The sequence below is a fragment of the Topomyia yanbarensis genome, chromosome 3 (assembly GCF_030247195.1).
Source record: "Topomyia yanbarensis strain Yona2022 chromosome 3, ASM3024719v1, whole genome shotgun sequence".
In the NCBI taxonomy this organism is placed as follows: Eukaryota; Metazoa; Arthropoda; class Insecta; order Diptera; family Culicidae; genus Topomyia; species Topomyia yanbarensis.
The window spans coordinates 49,271,479-49,295,526 of NC_080672.1; the positions used below are offsets into that span (position 1 = coordinate 49,271,479).

At 36.2% G+C, this 24,048-nt stretch overlaps 1 protein-coding gene across 2 annotated transcripts in view; it reads left to right on the top strand.

Moving 5' to 3' along the window:
• Nucleotides 1-24,048, top strand: part of LOC131691337 (MOXD1 homolog 2-like) — a 611,999-nt gene that overhangs the window by 531,828 nt on the left and 56,123 nt on the right. For both annotated transcript variants that reach the window (XM_058977649.1, XM_058977648.1), the window contains one exon: nt 21,441-21,626. In XM_058977649.1, coding sequence (XP_058833632.1) covers nt 21,441-21,626 — 186 coding nt within the window. The remainder of the gene's footprint in view (nt 1-21,440; nt 21,627-24,048) is intronic.

Below are 24,048 nucleotides of genomic sequence, written 5' to 3' on the forward strand. Positions count from 1 at the left end.
ATCATAAATCTGTGTAAAGTCTTCCTGAAGAAGTCCATAAAGCTTTTTATTCCATCTATGTTAGAACTTTATTATTGTTTATAATATATCCATGCGTGTTTGAAGGCATGCCGTTAAGGATTTATGATTAAATTTCATGAAAGAGCAACGCAAAACAAATGCGCCCCATTAAATCTGCTAAAAAAGAGCATTCGGTACTATTTTTCTGCAAATATTTAAACAATACTTAGCCAAGTTTTGGTAAAAAATGTTAAATGTTTTGTTAATAAGTGCAGATTCTTTCAAAAAATGTCTCAAAATGTTTGATTCCACCCTTCATACGAACAAGAAGTCGTATATTTGAGAAATTTTACTTTGCAATTTGCTATTTTTGCTTCAAGGCGACATTTTTTTTAAATAAATCTTGGTATACTTGAATAATCCTGTCATAAACAATTCCTCCTAAAACGGTCGTAACTGAGCAATTCATATAGCAAACGTGTTTATCATGGCACTTCTGCATCTATATTGATAGTGACAAGTTTTATGCTGGACTAAATCACAGCTTGCTGGTTTAGATTTTTTGACAGTGACTTTGTCTAGGATGGTAAATGAAAGGTGGGGGTTTTTACTATGTAACGGTGCGGTTGTCAAATTTGAGTGGCGCAATAAATTGAAATAAACACGCTGAATACTCGCCATTTCTATAGTGTGTTCACCGTTTACTGTCAGTGTCATTCCAATCGAGCTCGAGATTTTTCAATAGTCCTCGTTCGATAAAGATTCGCAGAGATTTTCTTCAAATTGTGTACCGAAATCTAGGGACGGTTCTTTTGAGATGCATTTTTAAAAATCAACGAAATTAAATATTTACTTTACATCAAAATAGAAACTTGAAATGCATTTTGCGTTAAGTGTAAGACGTTAAAGCCCTGCCACAAAATAATTCTACTCCAACAAAGTTTCGAACGAAGTAGATCAGCGTAAGACGCTTGTTGAACAAATGTTTCAGCGAAAGAATGAAAGTCGATGCAAAAATGGAAATGAAATGCGTTTTGCCTTTCTCCTATAGAAAGGCTATGCAGTCACTCTGAAAACCAGTTTTTTGACCGAGGCCCGGAGGGCTGAGTCTCTAATACCATTCGACTCAGTTCGTCGAGTTCGGCAAATGTCTGTGTGTGTGCGCGCGTATATATGTGTGTATGTATGTATGTGACAAAAAATATGCACATCGCACAGTGGCTCAAAACAGCGTTTAAAGGTACTACAATTCTTATTTTTATTTATAACTTTTTTGTTTCTGATTTTTCGCGTTAACAATGTTCGAAGGTATTTTTTATCATTACAAAACACACTTTTTCGAAGAAACAAAATAGCTGTGAATGCTGTGTAAAGACTTATGGCTGATTTTGATTTTATTTTGACCTGTTTTTGAACCCGTGTAACTTTCCTATCGGCAAAAACTGTGATTATACCATAAATTATTCTAATAGGACTGGGTTTCACCTACAAAACGAAGGTAAAACCATTTGTCCATAATCACCCGTTCAGAAGTTATACCCTGTTGAAAGCTGCACATCTGGACCTCTTGAAGTCGCGCGTATGGCTCACTGAACGAGTAGGCGCTGGCGTTCAAAGACGCTTTCGCTTGTTTTTCTGTGTGGCACGCACTCTGTGTACTAGCGCGTCTGCTGGAAGCTTAACACCGATATTGAATGATTTTCTAACGGGTGATGTATTTTTCCAGTTAATCGAATGAATTTTAGTTTCTGGATATTGAAGAAGAGGCAAAAGATACACTTTTCCATATAATCGCTGTATTAATTGCCTTAATATTTTCAAATATTTCATACCGTGGTGAATGTAGCAATTTTGTGCATCTTCTTTATTCTAAAGCTAACAACATACATACGGTAACCCGGACGGAAATGAAATTGTACATTACCCGTTAGAACATCATGCAATATCGATGTTAACCTTCCAGCAGACGCGCTAGTACACAGAGTGTGCGCCACACAGAAAAACAAGCGAAAGCGTCTTTGAACACAAGCGCCTACTCGTTCAGTGAGCCATACGCGCGACATCAAGAGGTCCAGATGTACAACTTTCAACAGGGTATAACTTCTGAACGGATGATTATGGACAAACGGTTTTGCCTTCGTTTTGTAGGTGAAACCCAGTCCTATTAGAATAATTGATAATATAATCACAGTTTTTGCCGATAGGAAAGTTACACGGGTTCAAAAACAGTCCAAAATAAAATCAAAATCAGCCATAAGTCTTTACACAGCATTCACAGCTATTTTGTTTCTTCGAAAAAGTTGTGTGTTTTGTAATGATAAAAAATACCTTCGAACATTGTTAACGCAAAAAATCAGAAACAAAAAAGTTATAAATAAAAATAAGAATTGTAGGACTTCAACATAGAAAATATCTTATAACTCAATAACTGTGAGTGACAGAGACAACATGTCTTCTGCAAAATTTATAAAAATACTCTCCTCTACAACTTTGTCGAAGACGGCCAAGCGCTATCTTTTTCGGTTCAAAAGTTAAATTTTTTATAGCCTACTATGATCAATTTTTTAAAACAACAATGTTGCCAAAAGATGGCGCTTTTTACACACAAAAAAATTGTAAAATATGTAAAATCGCTAATATGAACAGTTTTGACTCCAATGAATTAAGTACCTCTAAACGCTGTTTTGAGCCACTGTGCATCGGTTCCTCGGAGATAGCTGAACCGATTTTATCAAACTTAGTCTCAAACGAAAGGCATAACGTTCCCATAGGCTGCTATTGAATTTCATTTGATTCTGACTTCCGGTTCCGGAGTTACGGGGTTAAGAGTCCGGTCATGCATGAAATTCCCATATAAATCGGCATCAGCATGTTATCTAAAGGAAGCAAAGCTTCATAAAATGTGACCTAAATTATTTGGATTTGTAGTTTCAGCTAACTTATGTCCAATCAAACTCACGTTGACCAATTTGGACACCTTCGGTGGAACCGGAAACTTCGGGAAAATGACCAAATTCCTGAGTTTAATTCACATCTGCTTCTTAGAAATGTCTGTCTCAATTTTCTCAAATTTAGTCTCAAATGAAAGCTACTAAATCCCTATTAACTGCTCTTAAATTCCATTGGCATCGGAGTTCTGGTTCCTGTGTTACGGGTTGAAGCATGAGGTCTAATGCGAAATTCCCATATAAACCGGTATAATCATTACATCAAAATGATGCAAAACTAATTGAAATGAATTTTACATTGTTTGAAATTGTTGGTCCTGATCACTATTGCAAATCAAAGTCTCTATGACCACTTTGGGAACCATCGAGGCTTCCAGAAGGTCCGAAGAAATGGGCAAATTCTGAAATTAGAGTCACATCTGTTTCTCATATATTACTGAATCGATTCTCACAATCTTATGCTTAAATGAAGGGTATGGTATTCACATTGATTGCTACCGATTGTCATTTTAACGAAGTATTTGTTCCGGAGTTATAAATATAAGAATACGTTCACACCATAAATTTCCCAAATAAACCTTTTTGCCCTTCTCATATAGAAAAATTATGCAATCACTCTGACAATCGACTTTTCAACAGAGGTCCGGAGAGCCGTAACTCTTATATCATTCAACTCACTTCCTCGAGTTCGGCGAATGTGTGTGCGCGCGTATGTAGGGGAATTATGGTTAAAACCGACACCTTAAGCTTAACACTTTTTCTAAGTTGCCACAAAACCAATAAAATTATAATTTTTATGCAAAATTCTTCTTCAGAAAATTCTTAACAAGACTTAATTTTTTCAGCGCTTCAAAAAATTAATTTCATTAAAAAATATTGGTTGTAAAACTTGGAAAACAAAGTGACTTTTTGTAAGCACTGCGGGTAAAACCGACACCCCATAGGGGTAAGATCGACACCCCATTTAATTTATTTTCTCTCCACTTTATTAAAATCTTTATCTTTATTAAAAATGAGATATATGCGTGATTAATAAAGTGTGAGTATATATGATGCAAATATGTGCTTTTTATTGCTTCATCATGTAGTGAGGGGAAGAAAGTTCGAAAGCGTAGTACTATAAATAAGAGTATTTTATGCTATAGGATTATTTATTGATATGAGTATTTCCAAATAATCCTTGCGCACGTCATTGCAACCTCCAGTGTCATTTTATTTCATAAGAGAAGATTTTCAAGCGTTCTACGTTCTGCTAATTGGATTCATTCACTTATAAGTGACACACACACTTCTTAGTAAAACTATCTTTTTCAGATTTGATTTTTCGGACTCTGATCATCAACGATCTATTGGAGTATACATAATATCATTGTCTCATTGTGATAAAATTCGTCTATGACAAACCAAGAGAACACTAGAAATTCGGTTTGATGACCTTTTTGCAGAAATAGCAAAAGCTTCGTTAGAATCAGATAAGCAAAAATTCCAATTTTTGATTTTTAAAGAGACTTACAAGAAATAAACACAATAAAAGTATTTCTGTGTATTTCTGCTAATACTATAGTGTTCTAATAGGCTAATTGAAGTGTCACAAAGATCCCCAGTATTTTGAAATGAATCGCAACTATACACAACCATCTTAACAGGGTGTCGGTTTTACCCTAACCATAGGGTGTCGGTTTTACCCCAACAGCGCACATTTTTTTATGAAAGCAATTAAAAATATTGAATTTTTCAAATTCGTCTTCAATGCACCTAGTTGATCATAGGACAGGCCGATAATAATAGGTACTGAAAAATGGGGTGATTTGAAAAGCTTTCGTTCGGTTAAAACCTTAAAATCTACCAACGAAATTTTACATCCAGACGAGTATGAACGCTGCTGTCGAATGTTTTGTTAATTTTTATGACATTCGGCGCACTAACGTAAATCCAATTTTTCTTCAAATGCTCTAAATAAACGTACTAATAATATTGTATCATTATGAAATGAATAAAAATTTGATTTCTAGGAAAAGTTGTGGGGTGTCGGTTTTACCCACAGTGTCGGTTTTTCCCACAATTCCCCTACATACGTATTTGGCTAACAATCGCACATCGGTTACTCAAGGTAGATAGTATTGCTAGCATTGGCGTGCGCAAGGGGGGGCTAGGGGGCCCCCTAATGTTTTGGAACTTTTTATGAACTTTTATAAGTATGATTATAATGATGAAGACCTACGATACATATGTGAAACTGCAGAACTCATTCTGTTCAAGCAAGCCATTTAATCTTAGAACGCCTCGATAAAATCAACAGTTGGCGCAAGTTCTTTGAAATCAGGAATCTCTATAACAAGATAAGGTTGCTGAGAGGAAGCAGTAACTGTAACAAAGATTCGGTTACCGACTTAAAAATACAAGAGTACTGGTGATCAATTTCATTTTTTGCTTTGACTAAAAATTATAAACTTTTTATTGCAAAGGCATATATGGCTATTTCAAGAAGTATTACATGGAAATCGATAACAAGAGAAACTTTCAACTTTCTTCTAAAACTAAACTTCTAAACAGTAATATAACCTGAAAAGAACTTTTGGAATTATATCGATGTTATTTGTTTGGATAACAACTTATTCTACTTATATCTTTTTTAGTTTAGAGTTTACTATTTAGCAAAAGTTTTAAAATTTCTAGTTATGATAGGATTTGGAATATACGGATAGGAAATCTGTCGGTTCTCATGGTTCTGGTGTGCATTTTAATTGAAAAAACAGTTTGTTTTTCACCCTCGGTGCCGTAATTCTGATAGTGAATCATCAGTGAACCATTAGGCGCAGCGTTCCCGGGAGGACAGTTTCCAACGTGATGCCAACAAGATACTATTAGTTGCTTTGTTTGATCTGCCGGCTTTTGGGACTGCTTCGACGTGCTGGTGTAAAGCCGATACGGCAATGCGGAAGTCCCTCGCCGACTGTTAGGAGACCCACGAGTACCGGCATTCCGCTGGAAGTTGTGACGGCACCACGGAGTTCCCGGTGAGATTTTTCCATGTTATTTTGATTATATTGTTTTCAGGAGAACTGCGTATGCATTGGAAATTTTATTAGTATTGATATAACTTCAATATAGGTTTATATACATACGATTCGCCTTTCGTTATCTCCGTCATCTATGAAAACTGTTTCGGTTCCGAGCGTTTTCAATAAGTAGATGATCGAGACATGACATGTTGGTAGATTTGAGCAATTCGTAGTAACTCTGTTTAAGCTCGACTACTACCAGCAGAAGATAAAAGATTAGTCCGAAAGATTTTAAGCCTGTTCCTAATTACCCTATCATTTCCAGTTTTCCGATCTGTATATTTTAAATTCTTGCTCTTACTTGAGTACTATGGCTCTAAATTTTCATAGCTTTCCCTACTAAGTAATCTCTAACTAATTTAAAGTCGTTAAAAGGAAAAAAAGGAACTGTCCAAGAACTCATTATACGAATGAGAAATATGAAAATAGGTTTTTGGGATACATATTTAGAAAAAAAAGTGTTCTTCATTTTATAGTTTTTATGTTAATTTGTTCTATTTTTATTTGAGTGTGACCTAATGAAAACAGCATGATGGTATCTGCTACCATAACTATTGGGTTATTTGCCCTAGCATGTAATCCATATATTGAAGTTTCATTTATAGAAAAAAAATGCTTCTGAAACATCTGAAAAGATTCCGTTAAAAAACTGAAAAAAATGTATTAATAAACATAGTTTAATAGTGAATACCAAAAAATATTTGCTTAAATTTCTTATTTCATGGAAAGCATCAGATATATAACTCCGCCCTAGGGACAACCAAAAACAGAACGACCAACAAGAGATCACAACATAGCACAAGTTCATAAGGCGATCAGTTCAGCAGTCACATGACTATCGGATAACACACGAGTAAAGCCATGTCAAGTGATCCTCGAATTTTTCGCAAAATCACCGATTTTCATGAGATATATTTTATTGTATAGGGATTATGGTAAATAGGTTTTGGTATAAATATTTCGTTAAAACTCCTTTTTTCCTTTGAGATATTAACCCTTAAACTTTATTGCATGATAAAATTGTAAAATTTATATCTCAAAACCTACTGAAGATAATTGAATGAATTTTTGTACACTTATGGAATGATATTTACACTATCTCATAAAAATAATTTTACAATATAATTATGTGAATAACGGTACTTTGCATCTACTTAAAAATTTCAATTGTATTTTTTCTTGTGTTCTTCACGCTAAAAATTTTCAAAAGGTATGTCAAATTACGCGTCAATCTCTCACCTTCAATAATATGTATTGATAATTTTTCATTTTTGTTTCTATCGAGAGTTATGGATGATTTTGTAACGGTGCGTACCATCAACGCACGGCCCACTTTGATGCAGCCCGGTGGAACTTACACATTGGCAACGCCGCATGTCCAAACGTCCTACTGCGTATCGCTTTGGCAGAGCGTATCTTATGTCCAAAATTGCCATCTTCGATATTAGAGCAAAAAGATAAGCTTTTCTGTGCGGATGTTTAAAGGTGAACATATTCCGAGTAATTTGCATGGTTTTTAGTGTTATATTTTTCAGGAATTATTTAATTTTCTGTCATTCAAACTCTCAAACCGGCGCGCTCCGATGTTGGCAGTTGCTGTGCAAACTTGAGCTATGGGCATTTTTGAATCTGCATGTATATGACTTTTTTGCAAATTGACATATTTTACCACTTTTTATCGTCAATTGTTTCTGTCTAGGTGTTAGCACAGTATATTTGCTCAAAAAACATTCGTTTGTTTTTATGTTATAAATATGGTTCGACCAACCGAATACTGTATTTCGTTAAAAAAGTAATGAAGATTTGGAATTATAATTCGTTGATGATTTACTGAAATTTGATAAAGTAAATAATATCTTACTAGAACTTGGAGAACCACTAATTAACAGAATTGACAGAAGCAATAGCGATAAAGAAAACACGCCAATGCGATTGAAAAACAGATTCAAAGTAATTTTTTTTTCGCAAGACACTTCGTTGCTTATAAGTAAGATCACTCAGTGGACATAAACAAGCGAAGTAAAATGCTGTTTTCATAAAATGTTCAATTTTCCTGTATAATGTTGTAGACTAGTAATGAATTTGGATGAAACATCGACTAATAACGTTTTCGTTTTTAACCTGCTATACACCGGTATAGTGAAAAAAAAGAGATACACTGAAGTTTGAATGAGTATAGCCCCGACAATACTGGTGTACACTGTCAAAAACGAAAATGCCATAACAAAAGTGTCTTCAAAAATGGCAATAACATAAGCGTATTATATAAGTTATGTTTCGGTTCTTTGCGATACAGTTTAATTCCTAGTAACGTTAAGTTATAATAAAAAAGTATTCATTAAACAAAATTGTTTTTGTTGTGCATTTCGGTCAAAAAAAATCTAAAAGTATCTCAAAGTATCCAGAAAACATTAACCTTTGATAATTCGAATATATAAGTTTGTTCTTTTGCACCAATCTAGAGATGTGGTTTCATTTAGTCATGCGATGCATGTTTCCTACGCGATGCGCAGTAGGACGTTTGGACATGCGGCGTTGCCAATGTGTAAGTTCCACCGGGCTGCATCAAAGTGGGCCGTGCGTTGATGGTACGCACCGTTACAAAATCATCCATAACTCTCGATAGAAACAAAAATGAAAAATTATCAATACATATTATTGAAGGTGAGAGATTGACGCGTAATTTGACATACCTTTTGAAAATTTTTAGCGTGAAGAACACAAGAAAAAATACAATTGAAATTTTTAAGTAGATGCAAAGTACCGTTATTCACATAATTATATTGTAAAATTATTTTTATGAGATAGTGTAAATATCATTCCATAAGTGTACAAAAATTCATTCAATTATCTTCAGTAGGTTTTGAGATATAAATTTTACAATTTTATCATGCTATAAAGTTTAAGGGTTAATATCTCAAAGGAAAAAAGGAGTTTTAACGAAATATTTATACCAAAACCTATTTACCATAATCCCTATACAATAAAATATATCTCATGAAAATCGGTGATTTTGCGAAAAATTCGAGGATCACTTGACATGGCTTTACTCACACGAGGAAATTGGTTCCATGTGGAGAGCCAACGAGCAACAGATTGGACTAGAAGTTTATTGCTTACACTGGTTATATGCTGGAACAGTGTAGTGACCTGAAAGCCGCTGAAAAAGACGATCATGACAGGGGCGTATAAGGCTTGAGAATTATGAACTAGCATGTTAGAGGCAGTGTAAAATGATATCCAGTAGTTGAAAAGCGGTACGATGTGAACCACCACGTGATTGTGATGATGAATGGAAAAAAACTGCATTCGGAATAGTTGGATGGCCATATACGGCTTATCTACAGACTCGACTGCGATAACTATAAAGACATAACGCGCCTCAATATCCCTTATAAGCTACTCTTCCGTGTTCTGTTTAGCAAGCAACGGCCATTGACATAATATTTTGTCAGTGATTACCACAGCGGATTACGAGAAGACAAACGAAGGACCATTTTCTTATGACAATGCTACTTGCGGACTGGTAATCAAATCAAAAGATAAATGAAAATATGGAAATGCACTTGAAAATACGATACACTGTAGTGTACGAAGAAACGAAACCATAATTGCATGCTTCTTGGTTTCGTGAAAGACTTCGGAAATGGCGTTAATCACAGATTAGGCAAAAATGACGAAATATAAGTTCTGCCAAACTCCTACTAAAGATTTACTACTAAATACTACGACGAAAAGAAAATACAATATGACCCCGAAGCATGAGCAACGAGCTGTACGGATTATACACGCATGCTTACGTCGAGAGGTTTTTGGGCATGAAGCGCGGAGGATAGAGACCCGCTAGAGTGATTAGTAGACAACTTGCAAGACGTCGTCGACTTTTTTATATCTCACAATGATTTTTTATGGATTTTTCCACCAGTTAATAATATTTTTTTATTGATTTTATTTATTTTTTGTTTTTTGTTCAGTTGTAAAACATTTCACTGAAACATTTTCGAGTTTTGGATACTCAAGAAAAAATTTATTGGTCTTATAACAACTGAAGCAAGGCAACTTTATAGAAAGTGGCCTGTTAAAATTGAAACAGTTGGTGTATTGAGATCCAGCTTGAGATTTTAACAAAATTTTCTCAACATAATTCCAAAAATTTACACAAAAAGTCAGATACATGCTCTGCGAATGTAGAATCGATATGCTACTTCTTATCAGGTACAGTGCTCTTTGTGGTCAGTTCCGGAAGCTTTTGACTACAATTTGCATATAATGTCTTCAAGAGAAAGACATTTGACCTCGTGCAAAAGGTTTGAAAAAGTAATGTTTTCATAAATTATCAAGCGATAGAAAAAAAAGAGAATTAATTCTGCACACTAGAAATTAAAAACCGAGTATGATGACCACAATGGATAAACCTCAATATGTGCAGTATAACCCGATTCCAAGTAATGTTAGTCTGCTGAGGAGAAGGTGCCATCGTGTCGTCGAAGGGGTACCGGAAACTGCGTCAGAACTTCATAAAGGCTTTCAAAGCTAATCCAGAACTTTTGGGCATGGTTGTGGGAAATTTTCTTCAAGCATGGGACCATCAAACAATCGAACTGGACCGTAAAGCAAAACATTACGGCCAAAATTGGTCTCAAAGACATATGATCAGCATCTGAACAAATTCTATAAATACAACAAAAGGCTGATGAAATGAATGTCAAATTTGACTCTAAACAGCTTCCGAAACAGAAGCTTTATGATTCCAAAGATCACTGAGATGTTCCCAAGAAGTAAAAAAATGTTTTTGCGTACAGTTTTGCCGGACAAAGTTTGTAATCTGGTAAATTTGCAGTTATGGCCGCAAGACTCCGATTTCCATCACAACCAACAGTATGAACCGAATTATACATCAACGATGGTCTGAAAAGCGTCCAGTAATTAGGTCTCACAAGGGCCCTCCCAAGTTTTTGCCAGATGTTGCGAGTAGCCATTACAGTAAGAATGTTCAATAGCTGTGCCAGGAAAATAACATCAACGTCCATGAGAATGGGTTGAACTCCCTAAACTGCCCGGGATTCCACACAATCTAAGTATATCTATACACTCTATAAATACATACACGCAGAAAAATCAGGCCTTTTTGAAACAACAAAACGTTTAGTTAAATTTTAAACTTGACGAATAACTGCTTCAAACTGTTCTCGAAAGTACAAATTTTGTGTAATACTTCTGTTTGCATTTTAAATAGAAACATTGTTGAAACAAAATAAAATTTGTTAGATCCAACTGTTCCCTTAGTTAAAACCCAACAGAATCTTTGTTCGATTTCAACTAAATTCGTTGTTTTAAAAGTTTAAAAAAAAAATTCCAATCAGCTCATAGGGAACTTTAATTATCAGTAAAAAGATCCAAAATAAAAACATCAATTTTATAAACTTCAAAAAAATTATATTGCAAAAAACGTGAGTATTATTTTGCGCTGGAGACCATGATACATTTTTTTCAAGGAAGTTGAAAATGTGTTATGATATTTTTATATATTTAGGAAATAAATGAAACAACGTAAATTTCAAAAACAAAATAAAATAATTGTTTTACAATCGAATCTCTACAATAAATCAAACTCATAATGACGGCTTAACACAATTGAAAGTTTTTAAGCTATTAGCCCCCCTAATGGAAAAGCCTGCGCACGCCTATGATTGCTAGATTGCTTTTGAATTAAATTCTGATCCGACATCCTGTTTCAGAGTTGCTGGTTGACAAGTGCGATCGTACAGTAAATTCCCATATAAACTGGTACTGCCATGATACCTAGAAGATGTAAAACTTATTAAAATGCTTGTTAAATTACTTAGATTCGCTGGCATGTAGTCACTTTGATCACATTGGTCACCTAGAATGTCTTCATGCCCCGGAAATCTTGCCAATGTTCAGAGTTAATTTCACGCCTATTCCTCAGAGAGCATTCTTGACCGTTTTCCATCATCTTCTATATATGAAGTGATTGGTGTGATGCTTCAATTGGCTGCTATTGAATTTCATTCCGATCTGACTTTCGGCTCCTGAGTTATAGGTTGGTTAGTGCGGTCACATAGGAGTTTCCTATATACCTGTACATTACTTAAACGGATAAAAGCCACGAAATGTGATTATTGCAACCACAGCAAATAAATTAATTTCGACCGAAGTTCTGGCAACATTGCCCAGACCGATGGATACGCAAAGTATTGCGAATCTTTTCTAAAATTCACTTTGCGACTTTTCAGCCATGCACCACCAGGCCGAGCGTCAAATTACGCGCTCGTTTAATTTGCACCACTGCGAGTGTAAAAATACTTTGACGTTTTTGCCTTTCTCCTATAGAAAGGTTATGCAATCACTCTGAACATCGTCAACCTTATCCCGGCCCGGAGGGCCGTCTATCGTATACCATTCGACTCAGTTCGTCGAATTCGTCAAATGTCTGTGTGTGTGCGTATGTATGTGTGTATGTATGTATGTATGTGACCAAAAATAAGCACATCGGTTACTCGGAGATGGCTCAACCGATTTCATCAAACTTAGTCTCAAATGAAAGGTACAACGTTTCCATAGGCTGCTAATGAATTTCATTAAATTCCGAGTTCCGGTTCCGGAGTTACGGGTTTAAGAGTGCGGACACATAGCAAATTCACATTTTTGCCTTTCTTCTATAGAAAGGTTATGCAATCACTCTGAACATCGTCAATTTTTTTTTAATTACATAGGTTTTCTGTATTTTAGCAGGGTCGTAGTTAAGGGGATACGGTGAGGGGAACCCCCCCCCCCACATCAATCACCACCCTTCCCTAAACCTCCCTCTACGCGAATAAAATTTTCTAATTCCTCTAAAATAAACTTTCATTGTGGGTCTGAAAAACCAGCGAAAAATTATTTTTTTAAATGATTTTAAGTTGAAAGACTGATTTAAAATTTCTTAACAATTTGAAAAATGTTGTCGGGGTCCAAACCCCCGAACCCCTTCTTCTGGATCCGCCGCTGGTTTCAAGTGTTTCAGCGTCGACACATAGCAACTCAAGTTCGTAGCTGTCGATTCATTGTACGTATGTGTAATTCGCACAGAATATCTAATAGACAGTTCCATCATTATATTAAACATAACCAGCCATGGAATCGTAGTTTGGATAAATAAGAAAAGCACAATTGCACCACTAGGTGGATTAAAACGGGTTTTTATCAATTGTTCTACTGCACACCTAAAGACCACTAGTTGCCTTGCTTATAACTTTCTCAATGTGCGCAATCCAGTTTAGTTTTTTATCGAGTACCAATCCCAGATACTTTACCTAAGAGGATATTTCAATTACTGTTCCGTTGAACAGAAATGTTGATATTGAATATTTCCTTTTTCGAGTAAATGGGATTATCCAAAACCAAAACAATCGATGGATTTATGTTCAGGTCATCCTTTTTACACCACTTCGAAGTGAAGTTCAGTGCACATTGCATTCTATTTGAGATAACATAATCACATTTTCCCCTCACGAGGAATATATTATCTGCAAATCCAATCACTTCGTATCTCATTTCAGTTAATGATTTCAATAGCTCATCTACAACTAATAACCACAATAAGGGTGATAGAACTCCGCCTTGAGGAAATCCCTTATTTGTTTTCATAGTCAGTGACGTGTTTCCAAGCGTGCTAGTTACTTCGCGGTTTGTAAACATTGAGTTGATCCAATTTATTGTGTAAATATCAAACCCATGTTTTCTCATAGCATTCCGCATTGAACTATGAGATGCATTGTCGAAAGCTCCTTCTATGTCTGAAAAAGCCGCAAGTGAGATTTGTTTTGTTTCAATAGAATCCTTTTCCAACCAACATGTGTAATGCATCTATTGTTGATTTGTTGTTTTGATATGTCAATTGAAATTCGCTCAGCGGAGTCTTTCAACTACTCTGCTTTAATCTGTAAGTCAATCATTTTCTCCATTCTTTTCAGAAATATGTAGGTTAGGCTGATTGGCTATATACAATGTATACAAAATAATAAAAAAATAAAACAAACTGCATTTGCTGGGTCCTGCTGATGCAGATCCTTTTTCTTATAATTGAAGCATTGATTGTATTGGCATTCAATCAGTGTGCCTTTTCTCGCGTCATGGTACACGTTCATGTAGCCATCGCTATAACTATCTTTGCTTCGCTTATTGGAAATGGAAAAATTAAATAGGGTCTTAAAGTATACTTAACTATTTTGTACTAGACCCATGAAATTGAAGACAAAAATTAATTTTTAGCGCAAAATGCGTCTTCAATTGCATCGGAAAAATATTTTTCAAATTGTGCAAAATAAGATGAGTTAAAAACTAAATAATTTAATAAGCTTCTAAACAACAAAAAATGTAGGGGATAGTATGTACGGTTTAAACGATATTCATAGTACCGACTTTGAAGCCATGGTTTCAATAAAAAACGCGTGTAAAGTTTTGTGTACGATTTGCTCGCATATAAAAAGCGGTACCGTTCAAAGTTGTTTACCTTTATAAACAATAGTCCGATTTTCCCTAATTTTTCAGAGAATATTTAAAAAAAGCTACGCAGCATGACATGACTTCATATCCCCCTGTCGTTACAAATCCTCACAAAATACCAAACTCCCCCTCCCCTATACGTCATTTATGGATGGACCCGAAAACTAAAATATTGAATAATATATATTATTATGATATGATGATCAGTTTTAAAACCTGTATCGAGTAAACGAATAACAAGAATGGTTGGAGTGTTAACATTTCGATATTAAATTTCTGGAATTAACTATTTTAACCATCAAACGCTATAACTCCAAAATATTTTCGACCCGGCGTAAAATTCAAAGTCAATTATCTCTAGTTCAAATCAATCAATTTTAAATATTCAGTTTTCCATTGTAGTTTAATATTTGACTTAAATAAATATTAATGTTAATAAATTTCATCTTTTAATTTAAGAAACCGAGAGGGGCGAAAGAAAAAAATGTTGAAAAACACTTATTTATTAACATCGATGTTATACTCTGATTTTTAACAAATCAGCTGTCATGTACAAAACCTGTTTTAATTCACCTAGTGGTGTAATAGTGCCTTTCTCATTTATCCAAACTACGATTCCTTCGTTGGTTATGTTTAATGTAATGGTGAAAATGTCTACTACTTATTCAGTACGATTTGCACATACATACAATAGATCGACAGAACTTGGAATGCTATGTGTCGACGCTGAAACACCTTAAACCAGCTGCCGATTCAGGAGGAGGGTTCGAGGGGTCGGAACCCCGCCAAAAAATTTCAACTTATTAAGAAATTTGAAATTAGTTTTAAACTAAAAATCATTTCAAACTATATTTTTCACTGGTTGGTATTAAATGCGATTATTGCGTATTACGTAATGTGTTCATTTCAAAATCGAAAGTTCAAACCCAATAGGAAATTAATCAGCATTAACTCAAATGTCGTTTTTCGCCTAACTTATTTTATCATGCGGGTGTATGTGTGAAGAGGATGAATAACCCGCAACCGAACCACCCCCAGCCTATCTTGGTATGCTTACTAGTTGAAGGTGATTGGGATGAGAGAGGGGGGGAGGGTCTGAAGTGGATGAATGAGGTGGTCGTTTGTGGGGGATCTGGGGAGAGCTTTGACGGGGGAACTTGAGAGGAGGGGCGGGTATTTAGGGAAAGTTGTCGCGTAATGTGGGGAGAGAAGGGCAACCTCTAGCTACGCCCCTGTTAAAATACAGAACGGTTATATTAGTCATATTTTGACTAAAAAAAATATAATTTCTTGAAAAAAAAAAACAATTTCTCAGCAAATCGAAAGTTGGAAAAATTAGACATTTTCAATATATTATAACAATTATCATTTTTGATATTTATAAACAGTAATATAGTCATTGAAAGCACAATTTCTAGTAATAGCAAGTGTTGCATATTTTGGATTAATTTTCTCCATCGTCGTCGACAGCCACTTCTGCTCCCTTTTCTGCCACGACGAGCTCCGTTACCTGGCGGACTGAAAAGCGCTTCACGCGTGTAGATATATCCTTGAAAACAAAAGGAACCCTTTCACGACCAACTTTTTTCTAGTGCAGGTAGGGTTTCAAAATTATTTTTCCTTGAAAACGGTGGGATTAGGAAACACAAAAAGCTTTTTTTTAAAAAAAGATAGGTGATTCCCTCGCAGTGCTAGAAGCTACTCAATCCCAGAAAGTTTAAAATAGTCCGTGGAAAATGTAACCAAAGACAGTCTAAATTGATAAGTTTTATCAGCTTTCCATAATATAGCAACATAACGAAGATATATGAAAAATTAATTTTCCGTCGTCAACGTAAACTGTCCCTGGCACTGCTCTATCGGAATTCAATCAGACTTATTGCATAACTTCAGTTCTAAAGCTGATTCTTGTAACTGTTAATATTCAAATAGGCCATAGTCACATTTATTAACCTTACTTGTCTTTGTGAACAAATCTTGCCTCAATCAAAAGTTATAACTTTTTAAAAAGACCAATTATAGTGTTTGAGGTTTAATTACGAAATATCTGGAATTTTCTACTCGAATCAGTTGAGTTATATTCATTGTAATTACATGTGTACTGCTTAGAAAATTAATTTGTTTTGGGTTTGGGATTTATTAACTTTTTATTTAAGGGGGGTAAGGGTTCCAGCGTAAAAAAAATCAGTTTTTTTTTTCATATTTTGTTAGAAAGATGTGTGAAACGAATTGATCGAAACTTTTGTACATTATACTACATCATTTCAATAATATTCTGTAATTTTTTCACGCAAAAATATCAACTAGCGACTAAACGAAGGTTTTTGTGGAACGTCTCTGGAAAAACATGATTTGCGGTGTTCACTGCCATTCAAAAACTACTTGACCGATTTATTTCAAATTTTGCATACACATTCTACGTAAAAAGTACCTAACCCCTAAGTTGAGTTTTTGGGATATTATTTCAATTAAGGGGGCTTTTTGCTCATAAAATGGCGAAATTATTCTTGAAAAACAGCTATTCGGTCAGAATATATATTCAGTAGGATTAATATCAAGACTTTTGGAACTGTAAATTGGTTGGTGGATTGTTGTTTGCCGTCCATAATAATAGAGTTGAATTTCTCGACCGAAGGCCGTCACGACATTCTTTTGTCACAAGCGAGTGAAGAAAGATGCGGCTGTTTTTTTTTGTTTTCTTCTTGCTAACTTGCCACCGGTTTTTCTGTTTAGTATCGGTAGCATCCAGCCATACGTTATAAAAGGAAATTATGTTTTTGCTGTACAATCGCATGACTGGTTATCCATTTTTTTTATATCTCCCGTAAATTCTGTCTCTTCAACTTTTCACTTTGCGTCGGGCTCTAGAACCGTGCGTAAATGAACTAGCCTCAAAAGACCTATTCTAAAGACTTGACAAAGAAATATTCAGTCGCTACGGAGCTCACGAAAATGCGCCCAAATAAGGTCAGCATTGTGATACCATATCTAAAGCAAGCAAATGATGTTACTGGCGACAAGAATTTTATATATGACTACCGTGTCTACATTCTCGCCTACAAAGTAGAGATCGACGGCATGATCGCCAACCAGTTTTAACCGTTGTGTGTCCGACGCGGTACCCGGGTACCTTTTTAAGTTTCAATTAATTAAATTCCTATGTTTTATCCATAGCTGGAAATTGAAGTTTTGTGACATCTTAGAACTTCACTAAGTCAAGCTTTTGGGTTAATAATATTGTTGATATAGTAAGGGTGGGAGTGAGGAGGGGCTCCTGATTTTTTTTACTACGTAACAGGCCGACGTGGGTACCCGGGTACCCACAAAACTAAAATGCCTATAACTAAGGTAATATCCAACCGATTTCGATACTTTTGGCCGTTTTGGATTCAGGAACTCTTCCACTTTTGGACTTGGTAAAAATGAATCGGGTTACTTCATTCGGTTCCCGGGAATCCGGGTTTCCGGAAGCAGGTTCCAGTGCTGGGGTACTATTTGCGAACTTCAATGGAATACTAGCAATATGGGTATCAAAATTCTTGGAATTGCATCAGTAGGCTGTATCTCGTGGTTTTGGAACCATTTGGTGATTTGACCCCGGAACGGATATTCCGGAGCAGGTTCCCGTGGGGCCGTGAGTGGCCATTCCATTCCAATTCCATTTTTCAGATTGCCATAGGGTCCCGCAACAATAAAAAACACAGTTCCGAGACAATTTGAAGAGTGTTGATACTCATATTGCTAGGATATTATTAAAATTTACAAATCATATCCTGTACTGGAACATTACTCCGGAAAATCCGGATTACCAAAAACCAGATCCATTATTCCGGTTCTACTGTACAGAATCAAAAAGTAGACGAGTTCCTGAATCCAAAACATCTAAAAGTGTCCAAATCGGTTAAAGGAAGCCATAGTTATGAGCATTTCAATTTGTGGGTACCCGGGTACCCTCGTTGGCCTGTTAAAGGTGATTTTTTTGTTGGACACATAACTGTTAAATGCTATTTTTTTCCTACTATATTTCGGCTATGTAGTCACATTTTCTTTTTTACATTTTAACGACATTAAATTAGCTAGAGATTACTGGGTAGGGAAAGTTATGAAAATTTACAACCATAGTACTCAAGTGAGAGCGAGGTTGTGAAGTATACAGATCGGAAAACTAGAAGTGGGAGGGTCATTTTAAAGCCGCTTTAGGTAAAATATGCAGCTACATTACTGCACTGCCATTGAAATTCTTTCTTACTGCTGTTGATCATTCAAACTGCAGTTTAATAACAAGACGTTTTTAAAGAGATTTTTGGATGTTGATCAAAAACAACCAGGTATACAAATGTTAATGCACTCTTTTACAGAAAACCGGAAGCGATGTTATGAGCAGTTGTTTTTGCACCTTAAATCTATAGGCATATGGCTAAAAAATTTCTCTTTGGGGGCACCCAATATAACAGCTCGGGGAAGCACTAATACAAAGCCTAAGAAAACCGCCTCTGATCTTAGTAATTCTAGATCAAACGGGGAGTTTTCAGCGTTTCCCGGAACACCGAAAATCTTAGGTGGCTCAATATTTCCTCCAGAGATTCAACTTAGTGTAGGCCTGGATGGACTTAGGTTGGGCATCGGACCCTTTGTGTTATTGCGAAATTCCTTCCAATACCGAGGAGATTTTGATTCTCGCGGTATGATATGGAGTTGTCCACTCGATTTTCATTGGGATTGTAGAAGTTCGAGCTTTAGAGTTGCCTATTTTTTCGATTAAAAAAATCTCTGTTGAAGACTTTCGAATCTACGTGCGGAGTTGGGAATCGAACCCAGGTGAGCTGCGTACGAGGCAACCAGTTTACCAACTACGCCATGCCCGCCTCCTGTCTTCTTGATGATAATCAATTTAGCGCACTACAGTTTGCAATAATCTCCGCTAATTTTTCCCATTTGAAGTCATTGCATTTGAAATTTTCGTGTCGGGATGAGACTGACAACGACTTCTTTTTGTGGTACAGTATCTACCTTGCAAGTGAGGCTGTTTCAATTCCATTTCACGACAGTGGACACCAGACTCAGTAGGTCCTTCCATTAGAGAGCTGTCAGCGTAACGAGCCACTTGCGCTTGTTGTTGTTAACCACTTCTCTCGAGATGGAATCTCCAGATGGAATGTCCTGTAAGGAAAACTACATGTGAGTGTAATATCGCTGTAACAAAACAAACTTGGTTACTGTTTCAACGTGGAACAAGGTGTATTAGAAATCGATTTGAAAATTGTTCAATCCACAACAACGAAAATAGAATTAGGAATAGGCTTGATTCAATAAATATCTGAACCAAAATTGATAGATTCATTCTTAATTCAACCGTTAACTGCACGGCGTACTATCATCTCCTTGAAAACAAGAACCAACCAGGGCGACCCACTTTGCATCCTCATAAAATATCACAAATGAACAATTTTTTTTGTTCGTTTTTCTCCCTGGCCTCCATCGAGTACAATCAATTTCATTTAATGCAACATTCAATCGCTTTTTGTCCGCACGCTGTCTCTGAAACGTTCGGCGGCACAGGAAAAAATAAATAAATGCCACCGGTGTTCTATTTCTCCAGGCGGGGGAGACCGGATAGGTAGCTGGCTGGGTAGGTGGATTCCGAGGGTCACGTTGCTACCGGGCAATTTCTCACAATAACGAAAAATTCGCGCTTCGCTTTTAAAACCGAGCCGGCTTCAGCCAGCTTCCAGAGCCCAGCGTTACCCAGTCAACCACTTCACTCCTAAATACATTATGTCTCCGGGGTGCATTGGAGTCGACAAAGCGACAGACAGATTACAATCAGGTGCGGTGTGGGGTCGAGGCTCAAGCGGAGCTCCCGTAGTTACCAAACGGTGCTGCTGCTTTCTGGTCATATATGTATGTATGTATGTATGTAGGTTGCCATTTTAATTGTTGGTAGCAACCGGCAGAGTTCAATGGTCGTATGTTTCCCTACCAAGCTGCGACCGTGGCACAAAAAGGCCCATCGCTGTGCTAAAGAGTTGGCTGACGAATGCACATTCCTTCCTCCGCTGTCAATGCAGTTCCCGCCTTACCAGCCTAGCCGGTGTTCTACAATGCTTCAACCTGCACGTGACTCCCAGATATAATCTGCTGCAACCGACGCCGCCGCCGCCGATGCCGCTCGAACATAAACGACAATCGAAAAGAGCTGGAGTTTCCCTCTCGTTCAGCGAAACCGTCACCATCAATCGCGAAAAAATAGCGAATCGAAAACGGTACTGAAAAATTCTCATTCGTTTGTTTGCTGTTAAATATTTTTAATTGCAAAATCACGAGAATGTAAATAAAATGTAATTAAATGAAAACGATAGTCGTTGGATTTTTTTTTCTCTCGGTTGCCGACTGCAGCGCGCCACGGTTGAACGGGTCCGCTTTGACCTACCTCAAAGAACCTACCATCATCGGATTGCAAACCAACCCCGCGTCAAAGGTGGCCGTGGAAGCGGCTTGTGCAACGTGGATTATTTCAATTGCGAAAAAATGCTCGATCCACCGTCGTTGAATCATGATGGCTGGAGCGGTGTCAGTGGCGACGGATGGCAACGAGATTGCTCTGGCAATTTTAAATTGATCAAATAAAACGAATGTACAATTTAAAACATATCAATCAGAGAATCGGAAAGCGACCCATGATGGTTGTAACGTGAGAGCACTCGTGTTGCGCTGTAATCTACATACATTGCAAACGGTGTGGGTGAGATAACGGGGGGGGAGGGGCTCTTTTGGTGAAAATCTCGGCCGGAAATCAGAATGCATCACTCACTGGCAAGTGATGGGGCTCTCGTGCATAAATACATTGAATTCCGAATTTTTACATGTGCTCTCGTACGTATGTTTAAGTGTGCCATTTATGTTTGTTCTCTCCTTTTTTCAGTACGAACCGGTGTTTGATTCGGCCTCCAGCGTACCCTACCTGAATCACATTATTCTGCACGAGTGCCAGGGCTCGTCGCCGGAGCTGGAAATCATGTCCCGGGAGAACGGGCGACCTTGCTACCAAGCGGACCGATCGATACTGACGTGCAATTCGATTGTGGCCGCGTGGACCCGCGGTTCGGAGGTAAGTGCGTCCAGCGGGAATATCGCACCCGTTTGAAGGTTATGTTATGGTTTGGGCTGAAGTTGAACCGGTTTCTATTTTCATCTTTATTTTTCAAGGGTCTTTTTAACAAAATCGGGATCGATTCTGATATTCGGTGTGGATCTTATCTTGTTATCTTGTATCATACACTTATCACGCAGTATGGATTTTTACGTTCTAGCTTTATTGTTCAATTTTGATGCAGCCATGTAATCCAAACACTACCGGTGTAAGGTAATGTAAACGTTAAAAAAAAAGTTTATTTTTTCTGGGGCTGGAGATAACGTTTTACTGATCAAAATTTGGGAAGAAGTATTTATTTATGCAAAATTTATAAACATCTCAATTAAGCAATTCTTCTCATCATCATTCGAATTATATCCACGTTAAGGATCTTTTTCAATTACAATAAACACTTCCTATAGAATACTTTCAGTAGCGACTGGCTCCAATGACACGTTTCCCATGTTGATCGGAGATTTTCGCATTGCCGTGATTGAGGAGTGGTAAAGTTGGGGATAAGGAAAATAACAACACAGAGAACATAGACAATATTATTCATTGCCAAGGGAATATAAGACACGTTTCGATGAGCGGTTATATCAACACTTCCCAGAGAATATTGAGATACCAGAAAACGACACTATCCCCGAAGAGATATTGTCATTCAAATACGGCTTAAACCGATTTAGGTTTATAAACTTTTGCCGTGACTTCAGGCCCGTAGCCAGGAGTTTATTTCGGGAGGGGCTTAAAAATTATTGTATAAAGCTTTTTTTATTTCGATTATAGAGGTTTTAACCTTATGGTTATTCGCCTCTTTTTGGGTTAGTAAATTTCTTTACAAAAATTTCTAACCCTATATGTGCGGGATTGATGAACGAACCGTGATGAGCTGCGTACAAGGCAATCGATTTACCAACTACGCTTTACCCGCCCCTGCATAAAGCTTTTAGTTCTAATTACTTCATATTGTCACTAGAAACTAAACGAAATTTTGAAAAGTTCTTAATGAAAACAAAGCCAAATCTAAGACAATTCATGTTCTTTGTCACAAGAAAGGCTATAGTACATCAACGAATTATTGATGTTTAATTTGATTTTTATTATTTATTTTTATTTACAACTTACAACTTACTCTCGTTGCAACAATGGATATTCTAGAGTTCTCAGAATTTATGCGCTAACCGAATATGACAATCCTTGACGGTGCTGGAAAACGCAAGGTGTTCTAAGCTACACGTTTAAAAGGTGTAGATGACGCTAAATTGAAATGAGTAAAAAAATATCCATAAACCCGATCAGAAACACATAACAGAAATATTTCAAAACTATAACTCGCATTGTAACTTGTTATAAATTTCTGTTATTTTAACTATTAACGAGACCTAATTTATAACACAATATGTTACAAAAAATGTGTTCTGCTATAATCTTGTTATTTCATTCTGATCGGGAAATGTTCGATCGAAGAGAATGTCGAAATTTGCACAAAATCTTCTGATTTGGCAAACGAATTGTAGATGGTTCAACTTCTATTTTCTTGATCTGGCGTCCTGTAACTATTACAGTTCTAATGCATCATGCTAACATAATTTTTTGGCATACCCCAGTTAGGAAGGAGGATCTTTGGTGATCAATAGGATCAAAATATATGGGTCATTCCACGTCTGATTTACAATCAAAATTTGAATTCCTTCCAATTTTTTTTCTTGCATTCATTAGCTAAAAATAATTGACACGTATTTTTTTATTTTGGCTGAATATGATTTTTTCAAGTTATTAGTTTTTGAACTTTTGAAGTTTATAACATTGATCATTTTTCAATCACCTATAACTCGGAAACGATTCGATATATGGAAAAAAATATTAAATAAAAAAGTTGTGTACTCAATGAGCTTACTGAAAAAAATTGCAATTCCTTTTTGTTATATAACTTATGAAATTTGCAATTGTTTGAAACAAATTGAATTTTTTAAAGTTGGACCAATTTTTTACTTATTATTTTCTTTAAATATTAAGAATCATGTTAAAATAATTGTGCAAACTACCAACATTTGGGAGTGGATATCAAAATACTTTGCGAGATATTACAATTATAAACTTAAAACAAGGCAATTTTACACCAAACGCCTAGTGATAGGCCTATTGTAATTGGAATATCTCGTAAAATACTTCGAATTTCTTTCTGAAATTTGTACACAATCTTTTCGATATAATTATAAATTATTTGAAAAATCTAAAAAGATTTTTTTGGCTCTACCCTGAAAAAAAATTATTTGTTACTAATATTTGCATAATACATAAATTATTTAACAAAAACAAATATTGGTTGAAAGTCGCATCAACACGCGATGGGTATTAGCTAGTATTTTATAAAGTTCAAAAACTCATAACTTGA